General features: G+C 27.0%; 1 protein-coding gene across 1 annotated transcript in view; it reads right to left on the reverse strand.

The window, feature by feature from the left end:
• The window catches only part of LOC135143249 (ABC transporter G family member 20-like), a 32,173-nt gene extending 21,126 nt beyond the window's left edge, over positions 1–11,047 (reverse strand). Inside the window, exons 1-3 of the mRNA XM_064075129.1 lie at positions 10,946–11,047; positions 7,799–7,990; positions 7,581–7,740 (exon numbers count right to left, since the gene is read on the reverse strand). Of these exons, the coding sequence (XP_063931199.1) occupies positions 7,581–7,740; positions 7,799–7,980 (342 nt within the window). The 5' untranslated portion in view covers positions 7,981–7,990; positions 10,946–11,047. The remainder of the gene's footprint in view (positions 1–7,580; positions 7,741–7,798; positions 7,991–10,945) is intronic.
• Positions 11,048–12,544: the final 1,497 nt, after the last annotated feature.

Consider the following 12,544-nt stretch of genomic DNA (forward strand, 5'->3'; position numbering starts at 1 on the left):
GGTTGTTTTTTTATTTGCGAACGTGTATATTTTCTGTTTTAATTAACCTCAGAGTCGATGGTAATCTTCACGGTTTGTACTCTGTGAGACTGTTATGTGAAATAAATTTACGTCATATTGTTGTTATCCAAGGTAAACGTTCCGTTTAGGAGAAAAAAGTTAGCGTTAATTGTGTATTTTTCTTTTAGTTTTTGTTTCCAGAGTGCGAATGACGTCAAAAGAATTAATTTGTTCGCAAGTTTTGTCAGAGTGATGGACATTTTAGTTGATTGCAAATCTGTGACTCATTTTGAGGTTTAAAAAATAACTCATAATGTCGACTACTTAATTGTTAATAAGACAAAAAGTATACAACAAAAACCTAGAAAAGTGTGCAGGACAATAATTAATTTAACATTTGGGTCAATATGAGTTGGTTACATTACATAATTATGGAGAACTTGACACGAATGTATTTGATATTGCAGATGCCCATTTCTTATCTTCAAAAATATGTTTAATTAACATAAAACATAAATGGAATTCAATTTTTCTAAATTATTTCATTGTCAAAACGAAGCTGCTTTTTTAAATTGCATCATGTTAAACAAATTGTATTGTCTTACGCAAGAGTATCATTTGATGCACTAATTACACGATATGTAATCATTTTTCCAAAATTGTAACAATTTACACTAAAATTTCAGTTAGATTTAGTCAAAAAAAAAAAATTGGGTGAAGGTTATTTCAATCGAAGTTTCCTGGTCTCTGAATTGCAACCCTATGAATTCCGCTTCTTTGAAAAATTATACAAATTTTCAGCGATTTTTATTTTCTGATAACCTCTAAAAAGTAAATAACACTCTCACAGTTTTTTTGACTTGTTTTTTTTTTCAATTCTTTATTTTTTTTCTTTCTTTCAAATTTTCAAGTTTAAATTTTTTAGTTGACCAATTTTCGACTTTTGAATTTTTCACTTTTCAGATTTTGCAATTTTTCGATTTGAGTCTCGAGTTTTCAATTTTTAATTTTTCAATTTTTCGATTTGCAATTTTTCATTTCGGGTTTTTATATTTTTAATTTGGTATATTCGATTGTTGAAGTTTTCGATTTTATAATTTTTTGTTTTTTTAATTTAAATTTTTTCAATTTTTCGATTTGCGATTTTTTAAGTTTTCATTTTTTTTGGTTTTTTCAATTTTTAGATTTTGCAAATTTTGGATTTAAAATTTCTCCAGTTTTCAATTTTTAATTTTTCAATTTTTCAATTTTTTAATTTTTCATTTCTTGATTTTTTAATTTTTCATTTCTTGAAATTTTCGATTTATAACTTTTGGTTTCAGTATTTATTTTCCTTATTTTTACAATTTTTTGATTTTTCAACATTCCGATGTTATAATTTTTTGTTTTCATTTTAAAAGTTTTCAGTTTTCCGATTTTCCTATTTTCGGATGGTTCAATTTTTACGTTTTGAAATTTTTCGTTTTACAATTTCACGAGTTTTCAATTTTTAGATTTTTTAATTCTTACGTTTTTCAATGTTTTTATTTGCATTTTTTCTAGTTTTCATTTTAAATATATTATCTTATAGTAATTGTCAATATTTAAAATTTTTCACTGCCAATTTTACGATTTTAGAATTATTCCATTTTTCAATTATTGGATTTTAAATCATTTTCATTTTTAATTTTTCAATTTCTCGATATTTAATTTTCTAATTGGTCAAGATTTTACAATTTTTCGATGAGTTTCGCGAGTTTTCAATTTTTCGATTTGGAATTTTTTGTTTTTTAATTTAAATTTTCTCTATTTTTCGACTTGCGATTTTTTAATTTTTATTTTTTTTTGGTCTTTTAAATTTTTAGATTTTGCAATTTTTAGATTTAAAATTTCTCGAGTTTTCAATTTTTAATTTTTCAATTTTTCAATTCTTTAATTTTCATTTCTTCAAATTTTCGATTTATTTTTTTGGTTTCAGTTTTATTTTCCTTATTTTTACAATTTTTCGATTTTTCAATAGTCCGATGTTATAATTTTTTGTTTTCCAATTTTGCGTCTCTTTAATTCTGCGATATGCATCTCTTCGAGTTTTCCGATATTACTATTTTCGGATGGTTTAATTTTTCGTTTTAAAATTTCACGAGTTTTCAATTGCTAGATTTTTTAATTCTTAAGTTTTTCAATGTTTGTATTTTATAATTTTTCTTTTTTGATTGTGAAATTTTGGAATTTTTGCATTTTTCAGTTTTTCGTTTCATCAATTTTTATTTGCAATTTTTCTAGTTTTCATTTTAAATATATTATCTTATAATTATCACAATTTTTAAAATTTTTCACTTTCAATTTTACGATTTTAGAATTATTCCATTTTTCAATTATTGGATTTGAAATCATTTTCATTTTTAATTTTTCAATTTCTGGATATTTAATTTTCCAATTGTTAAGATTTTGCATTTTTTCGATGAGTTTCTCGAGTTTTTAATTTTTCGATTTGCAATTTTTCGTTTTGGTTTTTTACCTTCTTTATTTTATGAAATATTCGATTTTTCAATGTTTTCGATTTTTCAATGTTTTCGATTTTATAATTTTTTGTTTTTTCAATTTAAATTTTCTCTATTTTTCGACTTGCGATTTTTTAATTTTTAATTTTTTTGGTCTTTTAAATTTTGCAATTTTGCAATTTTTAGATTTAAAATTTCTCGATTTTAATTTTTCGATTCTTTAGTTTTCACTTCTTCAAATTTTCGATTTATTTTTTTTTGGTTTCAGTTTTATTTTCCTTATTTTTACAATTTTCCGATTTTTCAATAGTCCGATGTTATAATTTTTTGTTTTCCAATTTTGCGTCTCTTTAATTCTGCGATATGCATCTCCTCGAGTTTTCAGTTTTCCGATATTCCTATTTTCGGATGGTTCAATTTTTCGTTTTACAATTTCACGAGTTTTCAATTGTTAGATTTTTTAATTCTTAAGTTTTTCAATGTTTGTATTTTATAATTTTTCTTTTTTGATTGTGAAATTTTGGAATTTTTGGATTTTTCAGTTTTTCGTTTCATCAATTTTTATTTGCAATTTTTCTAGTTTTCATTTTAAATATATTATCTTATAATTATCACAATTTTTAAAATTTTTCACTTTCAATTTTACGATTTTAGAATTATTCCATTTTTCAATTATTGGATTTTAAACCATTCTCATTTTTAATTTTTCAATTTCTCGATATTTAATTTTCCAATTGTTAAGATTTTGCATTTTTTCGATGAGTTTCTCGAGTTTTTAATTTTTCGATTTGCAATTTTTCGTTTTGGTTTTTTACCTTCTTTATTTTATGAAATATTCGATTTTTCAATGTTTTCGATTTTATAATTTTTAGTTTTTTCAATTTAAATTTTCTCTATTTTTCGGCTTGTGATTTTTTAATTTTTAATTTTTTTGGTCTTTTAAATTTTGCAATTTTGCAATTTTTCAGATTTAAAATTTCTCGATTTTTCAATTTTTCAATTCTTTAGTTTTCACTTCTTCAAATTTTCGATTTATTTTTTTTTGGTTTCAGTTTTATTTTCCTTATTTTTACAATTTTTCGATTTTTCAATAGTCCGATGTTATAATTTTTTGTTTTCCAATTTTGCGTCTCTTTAATTTTGCGATATGCATCTCTTCGAGTTTTCAGTTTTCCGATATTCTTATTTTCGGATGGTTCAATTTTTCGTTTTACAATTTCACGAGTTTTCAATTGTTAGATTTTTTAATTCTTAAGTTTTTCAATGTTTTTATTTTATAATTTTTTTAATTTTTGTTTGGAATTTTTCTAGTTTACATTTTAAATATGTATCTTACAATTATAATAATTAAAAAAAAAATCACTTGCAATTTTACGATTTGATAATTATTCCATTTTTCAATTTTTATACTTTTAATTTTTAATTATTCGACATTTAATTTTAGTGTTCAACTTTTCAATGTAACAATTTTGACGATTCTATAATTTTTGGATTTTTCATTTTGTTGATTCATACATTTTTTCGATATTTAAGTTTCTCGACTTAGTTTTTCAATGTTTTGATTTTTCATTTCTTCAGAGCTTCGATTTGCGATTTTTCGATTTTTCACTTTTTCGATTTTGCAATTTTTCGTTCTTTCAGTTTTTCGATTTTTCGATTTTTCCGATTTTTTAGTTTCTCGATTTTTAATTTTTCAATTTTCCAATTTTTCGATTTTCCAACTTTCGGATGTTTAAATTTTTAGGTTTTGCGATTTTTCGATTTATAATTTCACGAGTTTTCAATTTTTGGATTTTTCGTTTCTTCAGTTTTTATTTGCAATTTTCCCAGTTTTCAAATATGGAGATATCTTATAACTATCATAATTTAAAAAAAATTTCATATTGTCAACTTTCCGATTTTAGAATTACATATTCCATTTTTCAATTATTGGATTTTAAATCTTTTTCATTTATTCGAATTTTCAAAATTTCGATTTTTAATTTTTCAATTTCTCGATATTTAATTTTCCATTTGTTCAATTTTTCAATGTTTTTCGACCTTACAATTTTGACGATTCTATAATTTTTCGATTTTGTAAAAGTTTTCCATTTTTTCCATGAATTAATTTTTTTCGTTTTTTAGTTTTTCAATGTTTCCATTTTTCGTCTCTTCAGTTCATCGATATTACCATTTTTCATTTTTCGATTTTGCAATTTTCCGCTATTAATTATTCGATTTTTCGTTTTCCGAGTTTCCAACTTTCGGATGTTTCAATTTTTAGATTTTATAATTTTTACAATTTCACGAGTTTTGAATTTGTAGATTTTTAAATTCTTAGGTGTTTCAATGTTTTTATTTTATTACTTTTCTTTGTTGATTGTGAAATTTTTGAATTTTTGGATTTTTCAGTTTTTCGTTTCTTTAATTTTTATTTGCAATTTTTCCAGCTTAAATATGTACCTTATAATTACCATAATTAAAAAAATCACTTTTTCAGTTTGACGGTTTTATAATTATTCCATTTTTGAATTATTAGATTTTAAATCATTTTCATTTATTCGATTGTCGATTCATTAATTTTTTTTAGATATTTTAGTGTTTCGATTTTTAGTTTTCCAATATTTTGATTTTTCATTTCTTCAGTTCTTCGATTTGCAATTTTTCGGTTTTCCACTTTTTCGATTTTGCAGTTTTCCGTTTTTTCAGTTTTTCGATTTTTCAATTTTTTCCGATTTTTTACCTTTTCGATTTTTAATTTTTCTATTTTCCAATTTTCCGATTTTCCAACTTCCGGCTGTTTAAATTTTTCGATTTTGCAATTTTTCGACTTATAATTTCACGAGTTGCAACTTTTAGATTTTTTTAATTTTTAGGTTTTCCAATGTACTGATTTTCATAATTTTTCTTTTTTTCATTGCGAAATTTCCAAATTTTTGGATTTTTCAATTTTTCGTTTCATGAATTTTTATTTGCAATTTTTCCAGTTTTCATTTTAAATGTAAATTAAAATTATCATATTTTTAAAAATTTTTCACTTTTTCAATTTTACGGTTTTAGTATTACATATACCATTTTTCAATTATTGGATTTTAAATCTTTTTATTTCATTAATTTTATTCGTTTTTTAGTTTTTCAATGTTTCTATTTTTCGTTTCTTCAGTTCATCGATATTACCATTTTTCATTTTTCGATTTTCTACTTTTTCGATTTTTAATTTTTTAATTTTCCAATTTTCCAATTTTTCAACTTTCGGGTGATTCAAATTTTAGGTTTTGCAGTTTTTCGATTTACAATTTCACGAGTTTTCAGTTATTAGATTTTTTAATTTTTAAGTTTTTCAATGTTCTGATTTTATAAATTTTCTTTTTTTCAATGTGAAAATTTTCAATTTTTGTATTTTTCAGTTTTTCGTTTCATCATTTTTTTGTAATTTTTCTAGTTCCCTTTTTTAAATATGCATTATGTATATAATTATCATAATTTTTAAAATGTTTCTCTTTTTCAATTTTACGATTTTAGAATTATTCCCTTTTTCAATAATTGGATTTTAAATCCTTTTCGTTTAATTTTTTCGACTTTTAGTCCGATTTTTCGATTCTTTGATTTTCAATTTTTCCATTTTCCACTTTTTCGATTTTGCAATTTTTCGTTTTTCCAGTTTTTGGATTTTTCAATTGTTTCCGATTTTTAGTTTTTCGATTTTTAATAATTCGATTTTTCAACTTTTCGAATCAAAAAATAGAAAAATCACAAAATTGTAAAATTGAAAAATCGAAAATAAAAAAACGAAAAAGTATAAAATGAAAACCTGGAAAAATCTAAAAATTGGAAATTATGAACTTGAAAAACTGAGGAAACCAAAAATTGAAAAATCGAAATATGAACTGTAACAACGAAATATTATAAATTAAAGAAATCGGAAAATCCTATAATTGAGAAATCCTAAAATTTCAGAATTGAAAAATTTAAAAATTGGAACATCCAGGAAAATTTGAAGAATTGAATAAACAAAAAATTATAAACTCGAAAGAAACATTTAAAAAATAAAGGAAATGAAAAAAAGAAAAACTGTTATATAAAATCGAGAAAACGAAAACTGAAAAATCCCGAATAAATAAAAAAATAAACATTGAGAACTTGAAAAATTGAAAAATCGAAAAATGAAAAATGAAAAATGGTAATATCAAAAATTGCAAAACTGAAAAATTGTTGAAACGAAAATTTGAAAAATGGAAAAATTTTAAAATGAAAACAAAAAACAAAAAATTATAGTATAAAAAAATTGTAAAACGAAATAAAACGGAAAAACGAAAACTTGTGATATCAAAGAAATAAATCAAATTTTTTCGAAAAATTCAAAGATTTGATTTTGCAAATTTTATTTTTTATGGGAACCCTTATAAATAATAAAATAAAGTATGAGTGGATTGATAAACCACTACTATGGAAGCATAATATTTTGCGTATGTCAGAGAGGATTTATTCTGCAAAATTTTGAGATCACGTCATCAGTTTTTTGAAACGGGATAAATTAATAAATTTTGATTAACAATTTACCATGATTACGATAACCTTAACACATTTGCAAGATTTCAGAACATTCGGTTTTGCAGTTTCAAAGTTAAATTTTGATATCTAGAATAGAAATTGAACACGGATTCATAAATCACTAGTGAAGGATTATCTTATTTTATAAAACTGAAATAATATTTACTAATGTACATTTTGGAGATGATAAAATTTGATAACAATCGGTCCAGTAATTTCGTCACTGACAGACAGACAGGCAGACGGACGGAAACGGGAGTCCTATTTTTTCGTACTATAACGATCATGAAACGTCGAGAAAACATAAAAGTAGCCAGTTATCTAATGGCTTACACTCAGGAAGTAAAAACCACAAATTTTTCGTTCATTCTTGAGAAACTTACATTGCTTTCTTTTTCGCGTATTTCCTACCAAAAAACGAAACCACATTTTAACAGGTTTGACCTGCTTCTAGCATGGCATTGAATTTCGTTATTTTGTGCATTTTGTGTCGCACTCGCCTACCAGTCGCATACCATTTGCAAGCATCAATTTTTAATCACCTTCTTTTTTAATAAATAAAATATTTACCTGTGGCATGTACCCAACTCGTGGTCCTGGCACTCCACTTCCCCTGGATCCCGGTTTGCCCCCCAACACCCATATTTCCCCGGAATTCAGACGCTTCCTCCCAACGATGCAGTTCAGAAGGGTGGTTTTCCCGCAACCACTAGCCCCTAGTAACCCATATCTGCAGAAAACAAAATCTAATATGTGGGTGTCCCGTTACCCAGATTTTTTAAACTTACATGGCACCCTTCGGAACGGTCATATTCAACCCCTCTAAAATGACAAAAGGGTTGGTTTTGGTACCGTATCTTTTGTAAGCCCGTCGAACGCAAACAGCTTGCTGACGACGAGTTTGTACTGTGGACATTTGGGGTTTGAACTGCCTCCGGCGCAGCTCTAGGTCACTGGGACCCTCAGGCATGATGGGGTTTCTGTCAAAAAAAGAAAAATTGTTTTTAAAATCAAGCCGATTGTATGCTAAATTTACACGATAAATGTTAATTGAAGGTGAGACAAAAGTTGTTAAGTCGTAAATATGCAAATACAAATAGAAAAACTAAACCGGGTTCAACTTAGTATCTTTTTTAAAAACAAATTGTCTTGATCACAAAACTTTCGTGTTGTGTTATTATTATTAATAGTATATGACATAAAAAATAATAAGTACGCTTATTTTATTATAAATTTTGTGTCCACCGAAACACCAAAAATGCTTCGAAACGGCAAATTTAGAGACTTGTGGAAATATTTATGTTTGACTGGAGTTCATAAGTAAGTAAGACGCCATTAATTTATTATTAATAATGTCATTACAAGTAGGATCATTAGAAGAGTTCATGGCGTCCTTGGACAATGACTCCTAATATGAATTATTGAAAATATTTCAGTTTATATATTAATGGTACCAGGAAATTTTAGGTATGTTATTGAGCTAATAATATAAATGGAGCCACATTTCTACCAAAAAAAAAAATAATAACAAACAAACGTAAAAACCGTGTCTATAAACATTTAAAGAAATTATTATAATTGTTATATGATGAATATAAGAGACAACTTTTATATACAATTACCCTAATTTACGTCAATAAGGAAAAATACTTACACAAATTGCTGTATTTAAGGAAAGTCTTTAGTAATAAAACTTTATTTTCAGAAAAACGCTTAATCATTAAAATTATGTTTCAAAAGTTAGGTCAGCAAAAACCGATCAGACGAATAATTAGTCTCTATTTATAGTAGCAAGTAGTTCATGTGAATAGCTGCAATTTATTTATTATTTTTTAAAGTAACGTAAAGTATTTGAATTATTGCTCCAACATATAATTATACTTCATTTATTACTTAGTTGTATAGATTTGAATCGGTTTTAGAAATAATTAATATTTTTTCTATAAATTTCACATTTATTTTTTCGACTTTCCCTAAAGCGTTTAGTGCTGATCCAATTAGAACAAAAAATCATCTGAACACAAGAAACATTAATTCGTCCAGTGTAATTTTAACATTACAATATACAAAACTTACTTGACATACACCTTGTAAAACTTTTATGACTTAAGCGGCTTAAGCCAAAGCATCCTTACAAGTTAAATTGGCTATTGTAAACTTAACTCAGTTCACATATACCTAGTAAAACTTTAGAGCTCCATTATGACAACAATGGACAGTAATAATTCTGGCGGTTAAGTCATACAAGTTTTACAAGGTGCATGTCAAGTGAGTTTTGTATATTAGTGGTGTTTTTCATGATTTGGTTATCATTGGCACCGACGAGAGGAAAAAAAATAGTATTTATATTTATCTTAAGTTTACAAAGCGATATGTATAAAAGAGATTTCTTTTTAACTTTAAATTGTTAACTTTAACATTTTGCAAACTAAAAATTTAAATACAATATTGCAGCTAGTGGTACATTTTTCTGGAGGACTGGAAGACTTGTGAAAAACCGTCGGATTATTGTTATTCTCGTTGTTTATAGAATTTACTACTCGATTTAACAGGAAAACCAGCGTTTAAAAAATATACAAAAGTGACTCAACGGATAAAGCCGAGGGCTGAATGTTGATCATAAAAAATTAACAAAACGCCAACTAGCAGCAGAAACTGGTTTTGTTTTGTTTTATTGTGTATAGAACGAAGCACTTGGCAAAAGGTTACAAAACTCGGATCATTCAAACACATATAGGCAATTTTACACGTCTGTGACGATCTAAGCAAGTGAGACGTCCTTTCAGACCAACTTTATCCATTTTATGAATTTAAATTTATTCAGGTGACATAATCTTACCCAAAAATTTGCTATATTTCGCTAGAAGTCGTACATTCGTGATAAGAATGCTACCTACGCCAGTGTATTAAAAGCACATAAACTGTAAGTAGGAACTGTCTTAATTGCCTTTGTAATGGATTCCACTAACAGATAACGTAAATAGGTAAACTTGTAAAAAATTGACAAGGTTAGAAAAATACACATACACATACACGTAAGTCACCAACACTAAATAAATATGCACACATTTTTTATACCTCCACTTTTTTTTTCAAACACTAAATACACAGCACTTTGAACTTTGTCATTTCATCTTCACGCTACCGTTACTACGAACATTATTTATTACGAAATTAAAACAATCCTTGTTAAATATAACCTACCAAGTCGAACAAGTAGGTCACATTAATTTTTACATAACATCGATCTTCTTTTTGTACACGTAATCTAGGAAAATCGGCACATTTTCGGGAATTGCAGAATCATTATGTAGACCAGGGTCAATAATTATGCATAATTAAGTCCCATTGATTCCAAATTCAAGGTAAGGTTGTCGATGGTTTCTCGTCTCGTGTATGTCAAGTTTAAATGCTGCATTTTAACAATTTTGAGTCGGATTTTCAAATTGTTTCGTAACGAGCTCTATTTTCATAATTTAATCATTACATCAATTGTGGTGGATTACTCAATTTATATTGTTTGCGCAAGCATAAATAAAATAGTTTAGCAGTTTTTGAGTAAACAATTTTCATGAATAGGTGTAACGTAAGAAGTCGTATGTTAATTACATAAATTCGATGGTCGACAGCGTGCGAGATTTCGTGTTTTGACATTTTGCTGACTAACACTAGTTATATTAAAAATCCATTAACGACTTCCAGGTATTTCCGTTCGAATATTGCCAAATCTCGACTCTTTCGCTTCTTCTTCAGCCGAAAAACTCTTCTGCGGTGAACTATTTTGCAACCCATGAAGGAAATTAGCACATCTACTATTTCAGTCAAAACCTAACGCGATTGCACACACCAATTAATAACACGTCTAATGTTGCATATATTATTTAGAAACGAAAGCATCCACAACAAAGAAAGATGAGCTTAATAAATTTTCTTACCTTCACACTTTTCTTTCAAAAATTAACTCAACAATATTAAGTACGTTCACACACACCAACACCTTACGAGTGTTTTGTTTTTGAATCATTTGAAGACTTAATGACGACCGCCAAGTTTATCGCGGTGGGGAAGTCCATGGTTACAGGATCACATGGTCTATATATTAGCGAATCGATGGAAGGTACGCATGGATCCACCAATGGAAGCGCAGTGGATGGGTGCTTCGGAAACAAAAAAAATTCCATTTGGATGGTTACTTTTTTAAGAATCTACGTCATAGTCTTTGGACTCTTCGTACCATTGACGTCAAGTACTGTTAGTAGGCATTTGGAGATGTGTTGGTGTTAGGAGCTTGGGTCATGCTGGCCGATGGAAATTTTTGCGAACAAAAAATTGTGAATAATTATAGCATAGAAGGAACTAAGTAGGAATGTGTAGTTTGGCTATTTATAAAAATACGCGTCCTGACTACTTACTGTTTAACATAATTGTTCAATTATGAGAGTGACGACGGGTCGCTATTTCTGATAAGGTAATTGTAGAGGCATAATTGGACTTACATGTTTGACAGCAATGTACATAGACATTTTTTGCTTTTGATTGTACTTTGGTTCATGAAAATATTTATAGAAGAGGTTTGTTAATCACATTTCGTCAGGTATACACGACATATAAATGAATTTTCAGTGGAATGCTTGGAATTTTTATGCAATTGTTGCACAGCCTAAATAAATAATTGCTGATGCAATAAGTATGAATTTATTTTGATTATTGTTAAATCTACAATAAATATTTACATGATTGTGTTAAAAAAGTTCATGACATACCTATACTTAACGTTAATTAATTTGCTTATTAAGCAAAAATTGGTACTGGAAATAAATGCCGTCGACAAATTTGTGAAGACGACCTCGAAATCAAAGCTCAGTAAGTTATTAAATTTCAAAAGTCATTAATAATTGCTTGTGTGCTAGTTATGTAATTTTTTTTTGTTTATTTCAAGTGTATTATCATGTCAAAGTACACTGCCAAAAACTGAAATTTAAAAATTACGAAACAAACACAAATTTCCTCGTGCTAGCACGAAATATTTATTACTGACGGTGGTTTCGTTTTAGTTTCATTATAATGAACAAAAAATTTTCAATAACCGTCAGTAGACATGAATTTCAAAAATTAACCTTATTAAAAAAAAGGTCAAAGTTTATTTCGTCAGAACGTCCCTCGTTTCTGAAATACAAGTCCATCAAATTATTTAGATTTTGCGATGTCTGTTGTGTGATAACTTCAATAAAGTAAAAATCAGCGGCATAAATAACATCCTCGTAGGCCCTGCGCCAAGGGGGCGCAAATTGGTTTGATTTGAATGAGTTTGAGGTCTCAAGGACTAAAATTATTATTAATTAAGCCACAGCCGAACAGAATGTTTTGAATATTATTATTATTATTAATATTGTTATTAAATAAAGACGTACTCTCACCTTTTCGAGAAAATGGGGCGACTCAGTCTTAATTTGATCAATCAAAAATTTGTTAGCGCGAGAGAAAAAAAGGGAAAAAAACGAAACACCAAGTTTGGCATCGAACACGGGACCGCC

The sequence above is a fragment of the Zophobas morio genome, unplaced genomic scaffold (assembly GCF_036711695.1).
Source record: "Zophobas morio isolate AGI-343-1 ecotype UQ-CSIRO unplaced genomic scaffold, CSIRO_AGI_Zmor_V1 ptg000004l, whole genome shotgun sequence".
Classification (NCBI taxonomy): Eukaryota; Metazoa; Arthropoda; class Insecta; order Coleoptera; family Tenebrionidae; genus Zophobas; species Zophobas morio.